This window comes from Eutrigla gurnardus, assembly GCF_963514095.1.
Source record: "Eutrigla gurnardus genome assembly, chromosome: 18".
NCBI lineage: Eukaryota > Metazoa > Chordata > Actinopteri > Perciformes > Triglidae > Eutrigla > Eutrigla gurnardus.
Window position 1 is genome coordinate 5,924,823 of NC_139929.1, and position 18,674 is coordinate 5,943,496.

Consider the following 18,674-nt stretch of genomic DNA (forward strand, 5'->3'; position numbering starts at 1 on the left):
ACGTCATATCCAAAGACAGTGGAAGGAGCTTGGAGGTCTGCGCTGCGCACACAGAGAGGAAACAACCCGCGGTGCCTTCACTGATCACTTAACTGCATTCGAGACGCGTCCTGGTGGGTTTTTAAACCCCGTTAACCATGAGGTGTGGACTAATCCACGTTTTGATGGCGTTTCCTCTCATCAGCGGAACGCCGTTCCAACATGGCACGTTTCAGGGAAACTCCTATTCTGGCACCGAAACAAGACAAAGAAATAAGTGAGTAATGATTCTATTTGAATGGACAAACGAATTGAGTGAAGAAAAAGTGATCCACGCAACGAGGGAAGTGGAGCGATTAACCGGCGATGTTTCCGCAGAAACTGGTGCGCCTACGTCGTGCACAAGAACGTGAGCTGCGCCGTCGTGGGAGGCACCGAGAGCTTCATGCAGCCGGAGGCTCCGCCGTGTCCACCGGGGATGCCGAACTGTGCGCAACAGGCGATGTGAGTTCCAAGAAGTCCACGACAGTTCGGATATTCTTCACTTTTGTCATTATTTTTGAGCAATGTTGATGAGAATTATGTTTCTGTTATCATGCAGTGTGGCTGTTTGTGCAGACAAAACACTACTATGAAGTGAAAAGACATTTCTTGAGTTTAGTTCCTCGAACATTCTCATTTTGTATTTACTAGATTATTATTTTAATCCAACAACATTTTCCAAGTCTAAAACCTCTCCTTTAAATGTTACCTAAATGTATCAAATTAGCTCAACTTAATATGTAGAAGAAGAAAAATCTAACCGGAAGTCAGCCATTTAGAATATAATAAATAATAACGTTTTTACCAGGCGCTGTATAATAAACCTAGAATCTAAAGACCTTTGTGATGAAATTTAAAAAGGTCAACCAAATGTAGTGGAAATAAATGGCCGCCTTTTTCATCAACAGTGTACTAAAGTACATTAAATGTACTTTTTTTGGTGCTTTCTACCACTGATTTACAGTAAGTAGTTTTTTCCCTTTGCGATACCTTTAGTGTTTCTTGAAATTAATTGCTGTAATATAAAGAGATTATATTTATAGGAATCTCAAAAACATGACTTGGAAAGCAACAATATTCATGTATAAATATCTTAATCAACATCAAACACTGGCAGCCATTCTACGGTTGTTTTGAATCCGTGTCCATTGAGCAACAAATCCACTGCTGAGATGTCGTGAATCATAGAGTGGCAGCAACATGTGGGCCAACAGTGTCCTCATGGGTGGAAGTGGTGGAAAGTCTGAGCTGCTTCTTTCCCAATTCTTCCCGATTAATTAAATGCAAATGGGAGTGGTGTTTATCTGCCCTCAGTTGCCAACAGATTTTATTCTGCTGCTTTGTGTTGTATTCCCGAGGGGAAGCTTTGTGCAGAATGATTATTCTCGCTCTACTAAGGAACTATAAATAATACCATTGTGTGCAACATCTGTGATTTTTTTTAGAATGTATTCATGCATCCTCCTGTTAAATGCTTCCAGGTATCGGACCCACTTTAGGCCCATGTATAAGATTGCGTATAAGACGGTAACGGAGCTGGAGTGGAGGTGTTGCCCAGGCTACCAGGGCCACGACTGCTGGGAGGTGAAAGACATAAAGTTGCTTCAAGTCGAGCGTTTGCCTCAAGCTCCCTCTGTCCCTGGACGTCTTCCAGTCCCTCAAGGTGAAAGACTTGATTACAACCAAGTATATAAACAAGTATCTGCTGAAAATATCAGAATAAAAGCATTAATATTCCTGCTTCCCGTCCCTTTCTCTGTTATTTCTTGCTATAGCTCCAGAACAGCGGACAGTAAACCATAACCATCCGTGGGTAGGGGACGGGCAGTTCAGAGGTCATACAGGTCACAGGCCATCGGGGGGTCATGGAGGATCTCAAAGCAGGCAACACCTGGAGGAGGAGGTGCAGCGGCTCTCCCAGATGGTCCTCGACATGCAGGCGAGAATGACAGACATGTCCTCCGATCTGAGGCTGGATTTCCAAGAGGACGCCAGTAAAATGCTGGTCACGCTGCTGAGCAACTACAGGCAGCCCGCCAGTGCGAGGAGCGCAGATCCCCACACCGTTCAGATTCAGGACTTCTCTTTCGGGAGCGACCCGACGCAGATGGACGAGGTCATGAACAAGATGAGCCAGGTCACGGACGAGCTGGAGTCCAAGGGCAACACCCTGGATGACCTGCTGGGCCGCGTCAACCGCCACGACGGGCAAATTCACCTGTTGATGGAGGCCGCCCAGAACCAGCTGTCCACACCGCCGCCTCCTGGCCCCCCGCCCGCTGACATCGAACCGCGGGCCTATCTGGATGAGAGGATCCGCGTGCTGAGGGAGGAGTTAATGGAGGGCATGGACATCAAACTGGCAGACACAAAGAACTCGTGCGATTATAAAATCATGTCGGTTCGAGAGCAGTGTGAGGGACAAGAGGCCAACTACCTCAGCCTGGCCGAGCTCATGGACTCAAAAGAGACGGACCTCCGCAGCGAGATCCAGGACCTAAAGACCAAGCTGGTCCATCAAGGAAATGACGCCCGTCTTGTGGAGAACCTAGAGGCCCGTCTGAACTCGTCTGAGAAGACTATCGTGGCCCAGTGCCTCTCTGTACAGGCCGAACAGGCCGAGGCCATCCAAGACCTGAGGAAGACTCTGGAGGACCAGCTGGCCTCCATGGAAGACAAGATCACCATCTTGTTGCGGAATACAAGCAACAACTCCCCATCTGGTGTTTTTTTGACCGCTGTCGAAAACATTCAACAAAACTTCCAGAGCTGCAGAACCGCTGTAGATGCTGTGGAGACGAGTCTACAAGTCCAGATCAGTGGCCTCGGAGCCCTGGAGGGGCAACTCCTCAACTACAGCACCAGCATTGAGGATGTACGTGACGAGTTGAGCTATCTGACCGGCCGCATGGACCGGGTGGAGGACCTGCAGGTGTCTCTGATTCTCAATGCCACGTTGGGTCAAGTTCAAGCAGGGGCGGAGCAGGAGGCCAAGGACCTCCTGGAGGTCCACAGGACTCAGAATCGGGAGCTGAGGAACCAGCTGGACGAGCTGGGCAGGGAGGTGAAAGCCGAGGCCCACCAATGCCGGGAACAAACTGAAGACGTTGGGAAGGAGATCGCACACATGGACAGCCGCATCGTTAGCGTGGAGCGTTTATGTGGCAAGCTGGATCCCATTTCCGACCGCCTCCAGAGGATCAAAGAGGGTCTGAACAAACACGTCGCCGGGTTGTGGACTTGCGTCAGCCAGCTGAATGGTACCGTCAGAGCTCATTCCCGAGATATTGGAGGTCTGAGGGGAACTTGTGAGAACCTCCAGAAGCTCGTCTCTAACGTAGACCGAGACCTCCGGGTGCTAACAGACGGCGATCCTGGGAAGACAGGTGAGCGGCTATGCAAACACATTACACCCGGATACATTCTTCCTCTTCCAAATGAAAATGAAGGGTGTGGCTCCATCACCAATCTACTTCCCTTGCCCATTTTTGGATTTGTGGCCAGTTACAATGCCTCGCTTTGTACCATTTTTTCCAGGTTTATATCTGAGTTATTATCCACAGGAGTTTAAATAGTAGAAGTTTTGAGATGCGTAAAAATAGCTGTAATATTTCCCAACCTTTTGGATCATTACTTGGACCGGAGTCTGTTTGTTTGGTCCAATTATTGGCGTTTGATCCGGTCCGTGCGAGCAAGAGGAAGTTGGATTTTCATTTTGACCATCAACGTTTAAAGGAGGCAGGGTTGATTGGAGACACATGCTTGATTTAATAAACCCCACTTGTGTTGAGCAATGCTTTTGGCATAAAGAAATATCGCTTGCCTCAACTTTTTCATGCATCCAAGTGTGCATTTGTGTGTCTCTTACAACTCTGTATGTATGTACAGATTCTTTTTTTGGGTCGACCTTATTCATATCGTGATGACATTTGAATATCATAATGCTGGAAATGATTGCAAGACTTGTTGCATATATGCACATTTTCATGCATTTATCGCATATTTCTCGGGTGAGTCTGCTCGTTAACGATGCCCGTGAGGCGAAGCCGGACTTCTCGAATTCTCACAGTTGTAAATGTGAACTAGAAGCACGCCCATAACGTTTTACGAGCCGACCCTCTTCCTCTGGGACCGGCTCACTTTCACTCACTGGTCTGTGTGGCAGGTCATGCAGCACACGATCCAGTCCAGAATCTCAGGGTAGGTGAGCCTGAATGAAGTAGTTCCGGTTCTTGTCCTGGTTCCAGTCTTGCATTAAGAGATGCCAGGTTTCTAATCGTTGCCAGTCTTTGGTGACTGGGACATGTTGCCACTCCGCCCCATGGTTGTTGTCATAATATAGCATTTAATTCTTCATCTTCATACTTTGATGGCTGGTTTGTCTTTGCCCTCCCAGCTGCCTCATCCTATCGTCTGCCTCCCTGCTTATCCGAAGAGGAGTCCATTAGAGACAGAGACCCCCCCTTATCACGGGAAACACTCTTGGCCCTCTTCATGTCAGAGCCACCAGCATCAGTGTGTTTGGATTAGGTGCTACTGGACACTTCTATCACTCTTTCTCACAACCTCCCCGGTGCTTTATTTTACTGGTTCCCAAGGGCCCTGAAAAAAGTGGTTGATATTTCAACTGAAATCAGCAAGAAAGTCAATTCTTGACCTTGAAATAGCTATTATATAAATAATTGATCACAAAAAAAACAGTATTACCAATGTTTGCATAGAATTTGTGTATGTTTCTGAATCCCTCTCGGGTTTTTGCAGCCTCAACTCACTTCCAGCGCTATTAGGGGCCGTTAGTGAGATAAGAGAGCCTGCTTCCCTGCTTGTGATGAAGCTCCATGGTTACGCTCGTAGGTCAATGACCTGCTTGAAGATAAGGCAACTTGTAGAGTGACACGCTCCGGTCAAACATGATTACCCCACCAACCAAAAAAAAACAAGACGGGACCTGACAGAAATTCCTCAAGCGCAATAAAGCCTTCAGCTTCTCATTTAATACTCTGTCATCCTGATGGAAGAAATGTAGCAAACTCCTTTTTTTATCTTTGGACTTCTGAGGCTGGATTTATTGATTCTTCAATCAAAGTCTTAAAGCGTGTGACTCGACCACTTACCACATTGCTGTGCAGTCATAATTATTATGTGGTGTGTAATGTGGAAAGTGGCCTTGTTTGCTGTATCCTGGAGCTGTCGGGGGGTTTGAGGCTTTCCCATGCTGCCTCGCTGGAAGGATGCAAAACGTGTGGTCGCCGGCAGAACCAGCTGCATCTGTTTACGGCTCGCCTCTTTCATCGGGGCAAACCCTGCCGAGCGCATACATGCATCCTGCCTTTCTCATGGCACGAGGTCTGAAATCAGTTTTGAATCAAAGACTCCCCCACAAACCTGGTTTTATATGAGGGAGCGACGCCGCTAACAAACGCAGACCAGTGAAACATGTGCACGTGTGTGCAGGAGGGACCCCTCGGGGCTGTTTTACGGTCCCACACCGGCCCCTCTCCACATGTTGCGTTTAACAGGCAGACTTCTCCGGCTTCCACACTAAATGACCCTTCTCCCCAGGGTAAGGGGGGACAAGCTGTGTGGTGATTGAACATGTGGCCGTGTCTCGGTATGCTGCTGGTATGCCTTTTATGTGCTGCCTTTTCCTTTTTGGAGTCTGGGGCCTGTTGTCTGGACGTTTTGTGCCCCCAGCCGGGTTAGGGTAGGGGGGGGGTTGATCTGTTGATAAACTCCAGGGTTCGTCTCAGCTGTGGTTTCTCAGCAATGCTGCGTTCCCATTCAGTTCAGAGCCCATCACCAAATGATGGGAGAGGTGGCAGCGGTCTGTCATTTTCTCTGTTTGTGTCCATAATAACAGGCTCCGATACTCATTCACTGTTTGGCTGTTAATGAGAGCCGACGGTAACCATAAACATAAACATAAACGCAGTCGCACGGCTCTCGGAAAGTGAAAATCAAAGCGAAAAGGTGGAAATGCAACTGAGAATATAATGACATGTCATTGCCGTGAGGTTTGTCAGTATCTCTTGGTGCAAACGAGTCATTTCATCGTCTGAAACGTGGATCTGGTTCGTGTGAAAGTCGGGAAAAGGAGTGCGTGACAAACTAAATTATATTGGAGTTATGGTGACGATGCGCTCTTAAATTACATAAATCTGTCCACCGTCAACAAACGTTGCTCTACTGTTAAATACAGTATATCTGGTTACATTTCTCCAAAAACAAAGCCGTTTTTAGACACAAAAGAGACAAATCTCTCCTCACACTTTGGATATTTTCTTTTATTTGACAGTTTTCTTAAATCTTGCAAACCTGAATCTTTATTGGCTAACCTTATCGTCCTTCATAAATATGTGTTGTTTAGTGTACATATTATAAGGTGTATATATATTTAATTTCCTTCTATCATTATGTGAACGTCGTCTTTTTTTCATAGCAGATGCTTTAACTTGTCATAGCAAGAAAAGCAAGTATTTATTTTAACTAACTGCTTATGCATTTCGCTAAGTCATTCCAGTGAGAGATTTATTACAGCACACAATATAATTACAGTAGATTTTGGCACCTTCAGTTGTCTTAAAGGTTGCCGTAGTAACCGATGACCATTTGCCCTTTTTTGCTCATAATTGAAAGCTTTGCGACTGGATTTACGGCATCCAAACATCTGGCCCTGTGTCTCTCTGACCTGCAGCTTCGCCCCCCATCACTCACTCCATATCTGACTTCTTCAGGTGTTCAGGTTCCCGTGGAGGACGTAGGACTTCCCCAGGGTTCAAGTAAGAGCCTCTCGGGGCCGGTCGGCCCCCCGGACCCCCCCCTCCCACAGCCACCTGTGATGGAGACCGGAGAGGCGGGACCTCCCGGCAAGATGAGCTCGTCCAAGTTGCCCAAAGGGACGGACGGCAGCATGATGCCGGTTCAGGGTTTTGCTGGAGCTCCAGGTGAGACACGGCGACATGTTTCTCTCTGCTCTGCAGGTTTATTTCACATCTAATGTTTTTATTGTTTTCTCTTTCATAGCCTCCCCAGTTAAATCCGCTGACTCACTAAAGCCCAGCACACGTCTCATCTCAGGTAAATAATACCCCTCTTTTTTTGTTCTGCATCACAACTGAAGAGTGGAAGAAAACTAATTTTCTTTTGATGAACAGGTGTGAACATTCCCCGCACACTATCGCCCCAGCAACCCGCCACAGCATCAGGTCAGAATGTATCCATCCTGCAGGTTTCTTCCACCTTTATTATAATGTTTGTGAGGTAACGTTTCCGTCCCTGCGTTCCAGGTGAGGAGGTGTCCTTCTCAGCTGGTCTGACCCTTCCCCCGTTCCAGGGAGAGGTCGGGATCGTTCGATTCAACAAGGTGCTGGTCAACGATGGAGGACACTATGACCCTCTTACAGGTACATTTTACTCCACGGTTTGCTATTGGAAATTTCACTTTGATTGCTGTTGATTATGTCAATTAATTGTTGTTCATTTGTGATTTAATGCCAATATAGAATTAAAATCTGTTCTATGAATATATGTCTGTCAACAACTATTATTTTAATGGCGTAGCATCATTACAAAGTACTTTTACACATGGTACTATAGGCTGTACTACACATTATTATTGGCCCGCTTTAATAAGCATATATGATGTTACAATAAGCCAAGAAAAATGACCTCTGAACTTAAGAGTTCATAAAAGTGATTCCAATCCATCTTGAATGACAGTTAGAGGACCAGTATAGTGGGATTAATCCTCTGGAGACCATGAATGAGTGGTGGATGTGGGAATGAAGAGCATCTCTGTGTCCTCAGGTATCTTCACAGCCCCGGCTGACGGCCGTTACCTGGTGACGGCGGTGCTGGCGGCCCAGCGGGGCGAGAGGGTGGAGGCGGTCCTGTCCGTCTCCAATCGCAGCATCCAGAGGTTAGACTCGACGGGCTTCCCTTCAGGAGCGCCGCTGTCACGCGATCGCTGCGACTGCAGCAGCCCAGCCTCGCTGAGTCTGGTTCTGCCGCTGAGGAGAGGAGAGCGAGCAGGACTGGTCATGACCACCGGGAAACTCGCCATCTCCACCTCCTCCGAGATCCTGTCGTCTTTCAGCGCGGTGCTTCTCTACCCCGGCCCTTCGAAACGGTAGCCCCTTTTTAAAGACACCTGATATGGAGGATGGCGTACATTACTGGGGACACATTAATAAGGTGGTATTACGTAATTGGAGGGAAATCTGCAGGGAACAAAGAGGAAACGTTAATGCTAATATATAGTGTGTTTATGTTGCAATTAGTTTATATTTTTTATTGTGAAGTTTTCTTTTTTGACCTAAATTTTGAATGAATATATTTGCTTGATCATTAATTGTTGACTAAAGTTACATTTAAGTGCTAAAATTTGAATTTCAGTTCCAATTTGTAAATTTTTTACTTCAGTTTGTGTTTTTGTTCTCAGAAACATCTTCATCCTCAGTTCTGACCAGTTTTCATTATTGCAGATATCTCATTGGTGCTAACATGATGTGTAAAACAAGCTATAATTGTTCTTTCATTCTGTGCTTTTATTAAAGCGTCATCCAACATTTCATTTAACAGTTTATTAATACATATAGTAAATATAATGTGTACACAGTTCATACTTTACACTACAAATCACTTTAAGTAATTTTTAGTTCTCTTCAGTGGCGCACAAATAAAAAGCAGATCAAACAGTTGAATGTATTTTTCGAAACATACTTTGTGCTTCATTCGTTCCATCATAATGTAAACATGATTATCACAACAGCAGCAGAGAAGTTTATCGACTGGAAAGTGAAATATGACTCAACGCAACCAGGAAAATACCGTGTGTTCTCTTCACACAAAGCGCGTCACTTTCATAGAAAGAAGGCATAACGTTTAACTTACAGCTGAGCATCAAAAAAAAGATGAAAACCAAAAACAGGCATGGAATTAAAATAATGCAGTTTTCCCAATGGCAAAATCAAACAAGTCATCAGCAAAGATAAATTACTATCAATTTAACTTCGATTTTTGGAAAAATACCAAAATAGCAGCAAAATCTACAGTACAGAAAGTGCTTTGCCCCCCCCCCCCCACACACACACACACACACACATTGCATTATTGCAATTATATACTATGAGTCATATAATTTCACATTTTTTGTGCAAAATCATTGAGCTTCGGAGCAAATAAGTAAGACAATAACAAGACCATTAAATATTTAAGGCCTTAAAGGATTGAAAACATAGCTGCTATACATATTTCATTGTATTATTTTTTGTCTGATAGCTCTCAAGTCAGGGAGAGAGATCAATAGTCAGTGATTTGTTCCATACAGAACAGTTTAAACCTCCACTGCAACACAAACTACGCAAATGGTAAGAACAGTAACTGATATGTCATACTTTGGCTTTAAAAACAGATGGAATACATTCATATCCCAGACTTTCTGTGACTCATCATCATTATAACTTATTAAAGCAGCTCCTCTAAACGCAGCTCGGCGATCGGCTGTCTCCAGTAACAGAAGGAGCTGAACTCCGGGCAGCTGAAGGTGGCGCTGTGCTGTGAGCTCCTCAGAGGGAAAACGTGCTCCACCAGCTCACTCAGCCGGCTGTATCTGTGAAGGAAAACGCAGCGACGTCAAACATCCGAGAGACACCACAGCAAACCAGCGATGCTTAAATACTCACGATGTTTTAATACTCACGATGTTTTATTGCCTTTGGCTTGCTCCAGGATCAGCTCCCCTTTGGGATTCACCGTAAATATCCGACACGTGGGCACGCCTACTTGCTTGTAGGCAAACACGTCCTGGATCGTGGGGGAAAGACGGTAATGATGATTGTCAGAGTAAAAGCATCCAACTGTTGTGACGAGAAAGAAGTTCCGATAAAAGCCCAAACTTACGCTCTCTCTGTTTCCGAAGGCTGCATAGAAGGGGTGAGTGTTTGGGAAAAACAGGTTCCTGATGTCTGTGAGGCATTCGATCTTGAACTTCTCGGGCTTCTTTTCGATGACTTCTCTAACGAGACGATGACAAAGAAATGATGAGTATTTTAACCTCTGACCTGCTGCTGGAGTTGCCTACTTTAAATTAATTTCGAACCATTTACAGGGTCAACTTTAACCATTTCTAACCATCTTTAGAGTCAAAATTACCACAAAAACAGGTCAGCAAGGTGACCAAACAGTGCGAATATAACATAAAATACTGAGATTTTTGAATTTTTTTAAAGCAAAAAAACAGTTCTGCGTTATAATGTTGGAATTAAATTAAAATTTTAATTAATTAATTAACTTGATTAAATGGTTAATGCTGTTTTATGCTAAAATGCTCACATTGTTCAACATTGTTCATTATAATTGCTATATTGTAACGAAAAAAAATGGATGGAAATTTATACATTTAACCCTTTTCAATTCCAGCAAAGCAAAGAAAACAACAAAGCAGAATGACTGAATGAACTTAAATAACAGACGTTCCTGCTGCATCTTCACTGTAAAGTATTGCCATCAATATCAGATCGGTCAATGCTGCTTCAAATCCATCATCCTTGGAAACATCTTACTTCTCTAATCCTGTGAATGAACTTTTCCAAACAAATCAGAGGCAGAAACCTGGTCTGACTGTATCGGTGGAGCGTTTCCTACCTGTGGAAGGCAGAGAAGAGGCTGCTGGGAGACAGCATGAGGGGTCCCTGAGGCAGGAGGGTACCTCTGTCGTTGACCCAGTGCAGATATCCCCGCGTCATGTCAGCCATGCCGATGGCTCGGGCCGAACAGTACAAGAACTTGTATCCGTTCCTGTAGAAGTCGGGGATTTACATCGTTTACTTAACCGGAGCCGCGTTGCTGTTTGATAATCTTTTTGATAAACAGCTTGAATGTGACGTTTAAAACATCTGGATCTTACTCGTGCACTGAGTGGTAAAGCTTGGCGATGCCTCGATGAGTCCAGTCTTTCCCGAGCTGAGGCAGAATCTGACCGAACACATCTGATCTGCAGGAGGAAAAGCACTCAGAGTAGGAAAAACCTTTTTTTTAAATATCGTGAATGGGATTATGTAGACTCCCTCGTACTTGGTGATGGTGCCATCGATGTCGGAGATGATGACCTTGTCATCCCAGTTCCACAGGTAGACGGTGCCCTCGCAGCGACACGTCCCCTGGTACTGAGTGGTTATGCTGAAGGTGACATCATTAGGCCCCTCCCTGAGCTTCAGGCTGGCCTGGAAGACGATGAAAATTTATTTAAAAGCATTGCCGTTACTTCAGTGTCACATGGGTGAGTGAGGAGACAGTTTTGCGTTTTTATCAGCCATCACGCCTCTTACTATCTGGTCCGACGACAGGCGGAGGGACTTCTTGTAGGAGGGAAACGCCGGCGCCGCTACTGGACTCTCTGCCTGCACGTGCTCAGTAGGCGTCAGAGCCGGCGCCACAGAGTTCAGCTCTTTGGTCTCGTCGTCGCTGGACCACTCTGCTGCTTTCTGCCTGCGAGGAGAGAATGCAGACTGAAGCGAGACCGGCAGACGGCATCAAAAGCCATGTTTATATGTAACTCAGGGTCAAAAAGAAAAACCCTGCACAATCATTTAGAGCCACTAGAGGGCAGTAAAGCTCCTCATCTGCCCGTTAATCTGCTTTTTTAAAAGACAGAATGCTTTTGTCTTCTTACTTTTACATAAAAACATGATGCATCCTGAAGAATCCCCAAAACAAATTAGGATCTCCCAGCAGTTTATGAGTTTATGAGTCATAAACTGAGCGTTGTGCTGATCCTGTGTGGGACATGTTTACCCACAACCTTGTGTTGTCGTGTGACGGAGCTCTGCTGCTGACTCACTGTGATTCTGTGGCCGGGTGAAGGGCGGGGCTCTCTGCACTCAGAGACTCCTGTCTCTCTAACTTGGTCTCTGACGATAACTGAAGAAAGACATTTATTATATCATCATGTCTCATAGTTTTTGTATACAATCTTCTTCTTTTTGCAAGGATTTCTGATGTGTTGCTGTAAACACAAATATTCAGTACCTGCTTGACGCTGCTCTTTCTCCAGAACCACCAGCGTCCAGACTTTTTGGGCATTTTCTCCTTCACCCAGGCTTCCTCTGTAGTCTGCCATTCAGACAAATGATCCATAAGTGAATAGATATAAAGTGCAGATACAGTTTAATATCAGTGTATACATTATCAAACACACAGGATACCTTTGGCAAGTTCTTCTGAAAAGCCTGCATGCTTAGTATCAACGGTGCAGCCAGCGTCCAGTTGTAATATCTGAGGAGAATGTGTTTTTTTATATAGCTATAAATGTGCAGACCAATATCATTCAAGCTGTGATGACGGTCCGAGGAGGAAAAATTCACCTGTTTGCAATTCTAACGACCAAATTGGGATTGTCGATTATTGCTGGATTCTCTGCGAATTCATTGTAGGTGATGATGTGCTCCATGAATTTTTCTACAAATAAATGAAACATAAAAGCTGAATTATGAATCATGATAACTGCTTATAGTATTTATAATATGAAAATGAAATAAAGGGTGAAGTAAAGTAAAATATGTAGTAAGCATAGCATTTAATAGGCAAAAAACTTAGTTCAGCTGCTGCTTCTAAAGTCAAATATCCTGCATTTTGTTTATGGATCTAAACATGTGATGACTGGTGTTCGTGCTGCTACTAGATCTTGGTACCTTTCGGGATCTCCGAGTTCTCGCCAACGCCTCCGCACAGCGACAGCGTGACGTCAGGAAGGTCGCCGGCCGAGTCGGACAGACACTCGGTGCCGCTGTCTGCTGCCGCGCTGCCAACCGACTGGGGAGACTGGGACCCGGAGCGCCTCCCCGGCTCATCCCATTGTCTAGGAACCGGATCAGACTCACTGCAAACACACACACAGTTCGGTCTCACACAGCAAGAATACACAGAGTTGCATAAATAGTTGCTATACAAAAGGCACAAGGGTTCTCAAGGTTTCGTACCTTTTGGGGAAGTAGCGGGCGACGACATCGGGTTCGAGTACATTCAGGTCATCCAGGTAAATATCTTCAGGCCCCTGATGTTGGCTCCTCTTCCTCACACCTTGTTACGAAAGCAAGAGGAGACGCCTGCTCAGACAACAACGACTATTTCCTTTTCACTTTTGCATGCGAATGCAGAGCCCGAACCGAAACCACATCCTTCCTCTTGACATTCACGTCCATGTGAACCGTATGTAGAGGCTCCTTTATAGAATCGGGGGTTTAACCCACATTTAACAATGAACGAATAACGAGCCCCTTTCTTCAGTCTTAAGATACTTCTAATTATGCCGAAACATCTCTTTCATTTTTACAGAATGATAAATACTGCAGCTGTGAGGCGGTTTGTGTTACCTCTCCTCTTGGCGGGGGAGTCGGTGGGTTTAAAGGATGCAGAGTCTCCGGCCGTGTCACCGGCTCCAGCCGGACAGCTGTCCCGGCGTCCAGGCGGTGAAGACTTCCACCTGCTCGCGCGTGAGGTTTGTGGGCTGAGGTCAGAGTTCGTGGCGCATGGCTCCGAGGTAAAACTGCTGGACCGTGACTCCGAAAGGTCCGGCTTGTGCTTGCTAATGTTTGTGCTGCGTGACGCGGCGTCGGGGGGCTGCGGGGTGCAGATGCACTGATCAACATTGGCGGTCCGAGGCTCGGGCTTTATAATACTGCAAATGAGATCCGTGGTTCTCTCCGCTTCCCTTTCCTCCATCGCTTTTGTGCTCAGGATGACCCGGAAGTGTGTGTTCTCAGAGGGAGTGATGGTCAACGTCTTTGGCTCCGGTTTGTCCTTTTTGTTGACCTGGATGCACGAAAGACAGTTTAAATATACATGCATGCATTTCAACCCCATAAATTTCCCACAAAGACCCAAGTCTTACCCTGGTGGATTCTGGGAACTCTCCCCAGGTCCACTGCATGTGGGACTCGGCCCTCAGCAAGCTCTCCGACGGCTTCACCATCAACTCGGAGTCGCTCTTCGGCGTCGCGGGCTCCGACGTCTCCCTGCTGTAAGCAAAAAAAAACACCACATTTCCACCGAGTCAGCTGTAATCAGCTCATGGGATTTATTTTGCCCTTCCTGTTTTGATAAAGTGGGCCGTCTCATTGTTGCACTATGCTTGTATGAACAATGTAAATCTGTGACGGGACAGAGAGGGCAGGCGTACGTAGTGCAAGGGGACCAGTCTCCGTCGGAGAAAGGGTAGCTGTCCCATTCCAGCGCGTTGAGGGGGGAATGTTGCCTGTGGTCCATGTTGTCCTTCATCACGGAGAGTGAAGATGCCCTGAAGACGGGAAGCGATGGCATTAACAGGTTTACGACGAACAACATAAAACTCTCATCTTTGAAACCGTCGACTCACCGTCCGTTGTTCTCCTCGTCCGAGCTGAGCTCACACAGCTCCGGCTCCCCGCCTGCAGACGTGGTTTGCTCCTCCTTGCGTGGCTCGACCTTGTGCTTCCTCCTGCGTCTCCTCTTCTTCTTGCCCACTATGTTGGAGCCCTGTTGGAGGTCCACCTCCGGACTCAGAGGTGGACTTGTCTCCGCTGCTGGGCCGCCACACCTGGGCTCTCTGCTCCTGAACAGGTTCTCCTCCGTGGGGATCGGCGAGGTCACCAGGTGGGCGGGAACAATCTCCTGTGTTGAGGGAATAAAAAACAGTATGTATTGTAGGTTTAATGCTTAGTTTAGTTCAACATCAGTTTAAACTGAAGATTTGGACCCTCACGTTGTGCTGCTCGGTCTCCTGGACAAAAAAGGCCTCTCCATTGTCTCCGAGCTTCATATGCAGCTCTACAGGTTCCCCGTTGATTTCTATATCAATCTGCAAAATAAAACACATTTCTGTTAGAAATACTCGGATCTTAACTGTGCAACTCCAGGCTTGTTTACAGCAGAAAAAGCACCATATGCATACACAGCTTGTGGGTCAAATCAAATCTGCCACAGATTTACCTGAAGATTTAGAGTTAATCCAGAGAAAAACAACAGGGAACAGCTTGTACAAAGGATTGCTATTTCAGCAAATGCCAAAAATGTCAATCCTTGGATTAAACAGACAGGGTTTTATTGGGCCGCCTGGGTGGAATTAGGTTGTTAAAACAGTAGACAATAATATAATAGAGTGTGCAAGATGTCAACATTTATATTATTAGGACACGCCAAAAAACATCCCTTTAAGTCTTCTGTCAACAACAAACTACTACCTGCAACGCTAAACTCTCCTGAGGCTAAAGTGAGCTTTAGTCTGTCTATCTCAACCTTAGTGCAGTCAGCTGACAACGACCCAGTGTCTATAAATAGATAATATAAATAGAGAGAAAGGGCAATCTGTCCTTGTAGGAAACGGAGTGCAGAGTTGGATGGAAATATTCAGAGACCTTCAGAGGAAGGAGGAGCAGAGAGCCACTGGGACATTAGAACATTGTAAGACATGTATGGAGTTTTCCAAATTAAAAACATAAGTTAAAATTTAGCAAAAAGCTTAAATAAAACAAATATTCAGTCATTTTAATACGAGGGCACTCACTACTTTCTCCCTGGAGCGCAGGACCCCCAGCTTCCCGAAGCGAACGTGGAAGGGGGAGCACTGGAAGGTCCCGTCGGGTTGCCGCACCACGACCACGTCGATGCAGCCCGACAGCGTGGCCTGGTTGATCCCCTTGTAGAGCTCCTTCACCGTCACCAGAACCTGGCCCGCCAGCTGCCCCACGTAGTTCATGGTGTCCACCTACCAGCAGGAATACTCCTCGTTAGTTATTACTTCCTCTGCATCTATTACCTGCTATGAAACAAGCAGAACGGGACTACTTTCTTTTAGGTCAGTAACCCCGGTAACGTGGCTCCTATTGTTCAGAATAGTCTGGAAAGGAAATGCGAGCCGGTCCCTAAACACAGCGGCTCTGTCCCATTTTCCTCAAAAGAGTCCTGATGGAGACTTAATCAGGCCCTCGACTGCAGCAACAAGGCTTTTTTCTCCACGAGGTTTTAGAAATATTGGTTTTCATTTTCTTTTTCCTATACCACAAAGAAAAGCCCAATTTGGGTGGATATAACCCAAGTTTTTAATACACCCGTTCCTCTTGATCATCCCAGTCAGACTCTCGTCATGTGAGCGTCATCATGTGTTCTCACCTGGACCTATATTCACTGCAGAGGACGTTTTATAGATGCATGTTTGCAACGTGGAGGATACGTCTGACCAGATCTGGCAACCTGCAGCAATGTGTTTCAGTATTAAGGTTTACACTGAAATCAGAGCTGCATACCAGCTGCTGGACTTTGAAACCAGTCGGTCTCTATGACTGGCAGCCTCTGCACCAACTAAAGCACTGAACGGTAGATGGAAATATAAGCATCTGCTGAGATTCCCATTCTAGAAATATCTCTGCTCGTTGTGATAATCAGCTATCAGGTGACAACTAGAACTCTGCTGACTTTCACTGATAACAACATAAAGCACTATTGGATGGTGATAAATACCAGGAGAAAATTGTCAATTATGGTATTTTAATCCTTCGGACCTCCAACAGAAAGGTGGAGACACATTATTGTTTAAGGTCAACACTGCACATTTCAGGTCATATAAATGTTTCCTATAAGATAGCAAAAGAATAACTAACCCCCTGACTCACCAGAGTCCAAGGGGACTTCAGGTCCTGCAGCTCTACAGGGACCCTCTGTGAGAGCTCCATGTCACCCTGGCAGGACCTCAGGCCCCCTCAGCCGACCCTGCTCCTCTATGAGTTTGAGTCCTGAGTCCTGACTCACTTACATAACCTCTCTTGGCCCCCGTCGCCACCGCCTGAACAAAACGTCTCCACAGAGACCTCAAAACGACTATTTGTTTGTGCAATAGATGGAACTTTATTCTATAATGTGGATTATTTGTGGATCTGGAGACATTACGAACAAAACTGCTACTAAGGCACCCGGTGTTATTGAGCCACCGGCTGATAACGGGGTCCCGTGTTGCTGCTGTGGCATCTCCCTCAGCGATTCGCATTGTGGAGTGAAAAGAGCAATCGCTCATTTAAACGGACAAAGCAGAAGAGTCCAGATGAGAGACAACACGGCGTTGTGTGAACTCTCACAGCTCTGCAGCACCTCTTTGTTTAGGTTAATCAGTCAGAAGACTCCTTAGTTACTGCTTCAGGACACTTTATCTACTACTATGTGTTACTATATGTGGCCTCACAATTATTCTTTTTGGATTAATGGATAACAAATTACCATTTTCTAGAGCCCACACTGACGTATTCAAAGTATTCAAAACCCAAAAATGATCACTTGATTAATCATCTAAGTAAAAACAAAGCATGTTAACTGATAATCATGATAATAACAAGCTCCAAACGTGAGGAAGTGGATGTTGAGTTGGGACGCCGGTGACTGATGTGCTTCTTCCTCATTCACAGGATGCAAACTGCAACCACTTGATGGTTTAAAAAGCTCAACAACACGGGCGCCTCACACAGTAACGGCTGGAATCAGGCTGACCGGTCACGTTACAAAACAGCCCGTACTCTGTTGACACGAATCCAGCACGGACCAGATCTCCTCCACGACACCCCGGGGAGACCTTAAGAGGCGTTAATCCTGTAAACAAGATTAGGACTAATCTAGCTTTCCCTGTCTCGGCACGTATGTCACGCTCACTACGTCCAAGGTGATGCTGCGTCAGCCGGCATTGTGTCACAGTGGGTTTGTAATGTAAGTTGAAATGGATCTTGCTGATCATCTACAACTGCACCTTACAGTTATTTCCATTTGATGAACCCATCAGCTGTTATTTCTGACCAATCAGCATTTAGTCAAACAGATAAAAACACACTTTTGAATGTACAATTATATTAAAAAAAAGCATAATCCTCACATGTGCAGCTCTGGGATCAGGATATGTTGCAATCCACCACCTTTCAGCACCGAATGCTGTTTCAGTGCTTCATCCCTCCACAATGACTGCGAGCTGAGCAGCAGTTACAACAGCCTGAACCTCAGTGACACCGATTCACTGATTGTCCCTCCACACAATAGGGATATATAATACAGTAAGTCCGGATCCTTATCTCCATTGGACAGATCTGCTCTTTGACACAATCAAATGATAAGCCCGGCGCACTCTCAGCCACTGAGGGGGGGAGAGGACTGTTACATCATTTCAAAAACAACAACCTCGTATCGACCATATTATGTCACATAAAGCACCTGTAGACGTCAACTCCACGGGAAAGTGTTTTAAAGATATGATGCGTTCAGGGACATCTTCAAAAACAGACATTTGATGGAGATCTGCCGAGTTACGCACGAGCCTCTAAATGAATCCTAAAGACGGTGTCGTATTCCTATCTGGTGAAAAGTCACCTACCTGCCGGAGTAGAGGCTCACCCGCAGGGAGTCACACCTTCAGTCAGCTCCTCCGCCGGGTTGTTCGAGGCTCTCTCCCTCTCTCTTCCTCTCCCTCGCTCTCTCTCTCTCTCTCTCTCTGCTGCTGTGACGAAGCCGACCACAGCACGTGACCCCCGCAGCGCTCAGGCTGCACGTGATCACAAAGCAGGAGGACGTAGTCCAATTATAAGGTTAATTATTCAGGTTAATTATTAGAGAGTTGTGAGGAATGAAAAGATGGTTGTCCATTAACCCAG

General features: G+C 45.8%; 2 protein-coding genes across 4 annotated transcripts; one reads left to right on the forward strand and one right to left on the reverse strand.

The window, feature by feature from the left end:
• The first annotated feature begins 65 nt into the window (after positions 1-65).
• Positions 66-8,329, forward strand: emilin2b (elastin microfibril interfacer 2b). The gene is made up of 9 exons (XM_084033498.1): positions 66-256; positions 358-483; positions 1,503-1,684; positions 1,797-3,407; positions 6,756-6,965; positions 7,045-7,098; positions 7,176-7,226; positions 7,308-7,424; positions 7,828-8,329. The coding sequence occupies exons 1-9, from the start codon at positions 138-140 to the stop codon at positions 8,151-8,153; spliced, it is 2,796 nt and encodes a 931-aa protein (XP_083889624.1). The 5' UTR covers positions 66-137; the 3' UTR covers positions 8,154-8,329.
• Positions 8,330-8,475: 146 nt separating this feature from the next.
• LOC311028741 (phosphatidate phosphatase LPIN2-like) lies at positions 8,476-18,559 on the reverse strand. 3 transcript variants are annotated; one of them, XM_084033487.1, is made up of 20 exons: positions 18,398-18,554; positions 15,560-15,760; positions 14,759-14,854; positions 14,393-14,667; positions 14,198-14,314; positions 13,910-14,036; positions 13,392-13,830; positions 12,999-13,098; positions 12,711-12,898; positions 12,384-12,477; positions 12,225-12,294; positions 12,049-12,132; positions 11,861-11,940; positions 11,349-11,508; positions 11,095-11,243; positions 10,928-11,014; positions 10,666-10,818; positions 9,922-10,036; positions 9,722-9,825; positions 8,476-9,631 (listed from the first exon to the last, which is right to left on the reverse strand). In XM_084033487.1, exons 2-20 carry the CDS (start codon positions 15,749-15,751, stop codon positions 9,487-9,489), a joined length of 2,775 nt encoding a protein of 924 aa, XP_083889613.1. In that variant the 5' UTR covers positions 15,752-15,760; positions 18,398-18,554; the 3' UTR covers positions 8,476-9,486. The 3 variants fall into 3 exon arrangements, with proteins under 3 accessions (XP_083889613.1, XP_083889612.1, XP_083889611.1); XM_084033486.1 differs by having other exon boundaries at positions 9,722-10,036; positions 15,560-15,811; positions 18,398-18,559; XM_084033485.1 differs by having other exon boundaries at positions 9,722-10,036; positions 18,398-18,558.
• Between the last annotated feature and the right edge of the window lie 115 nt (positions 18,560-18,674).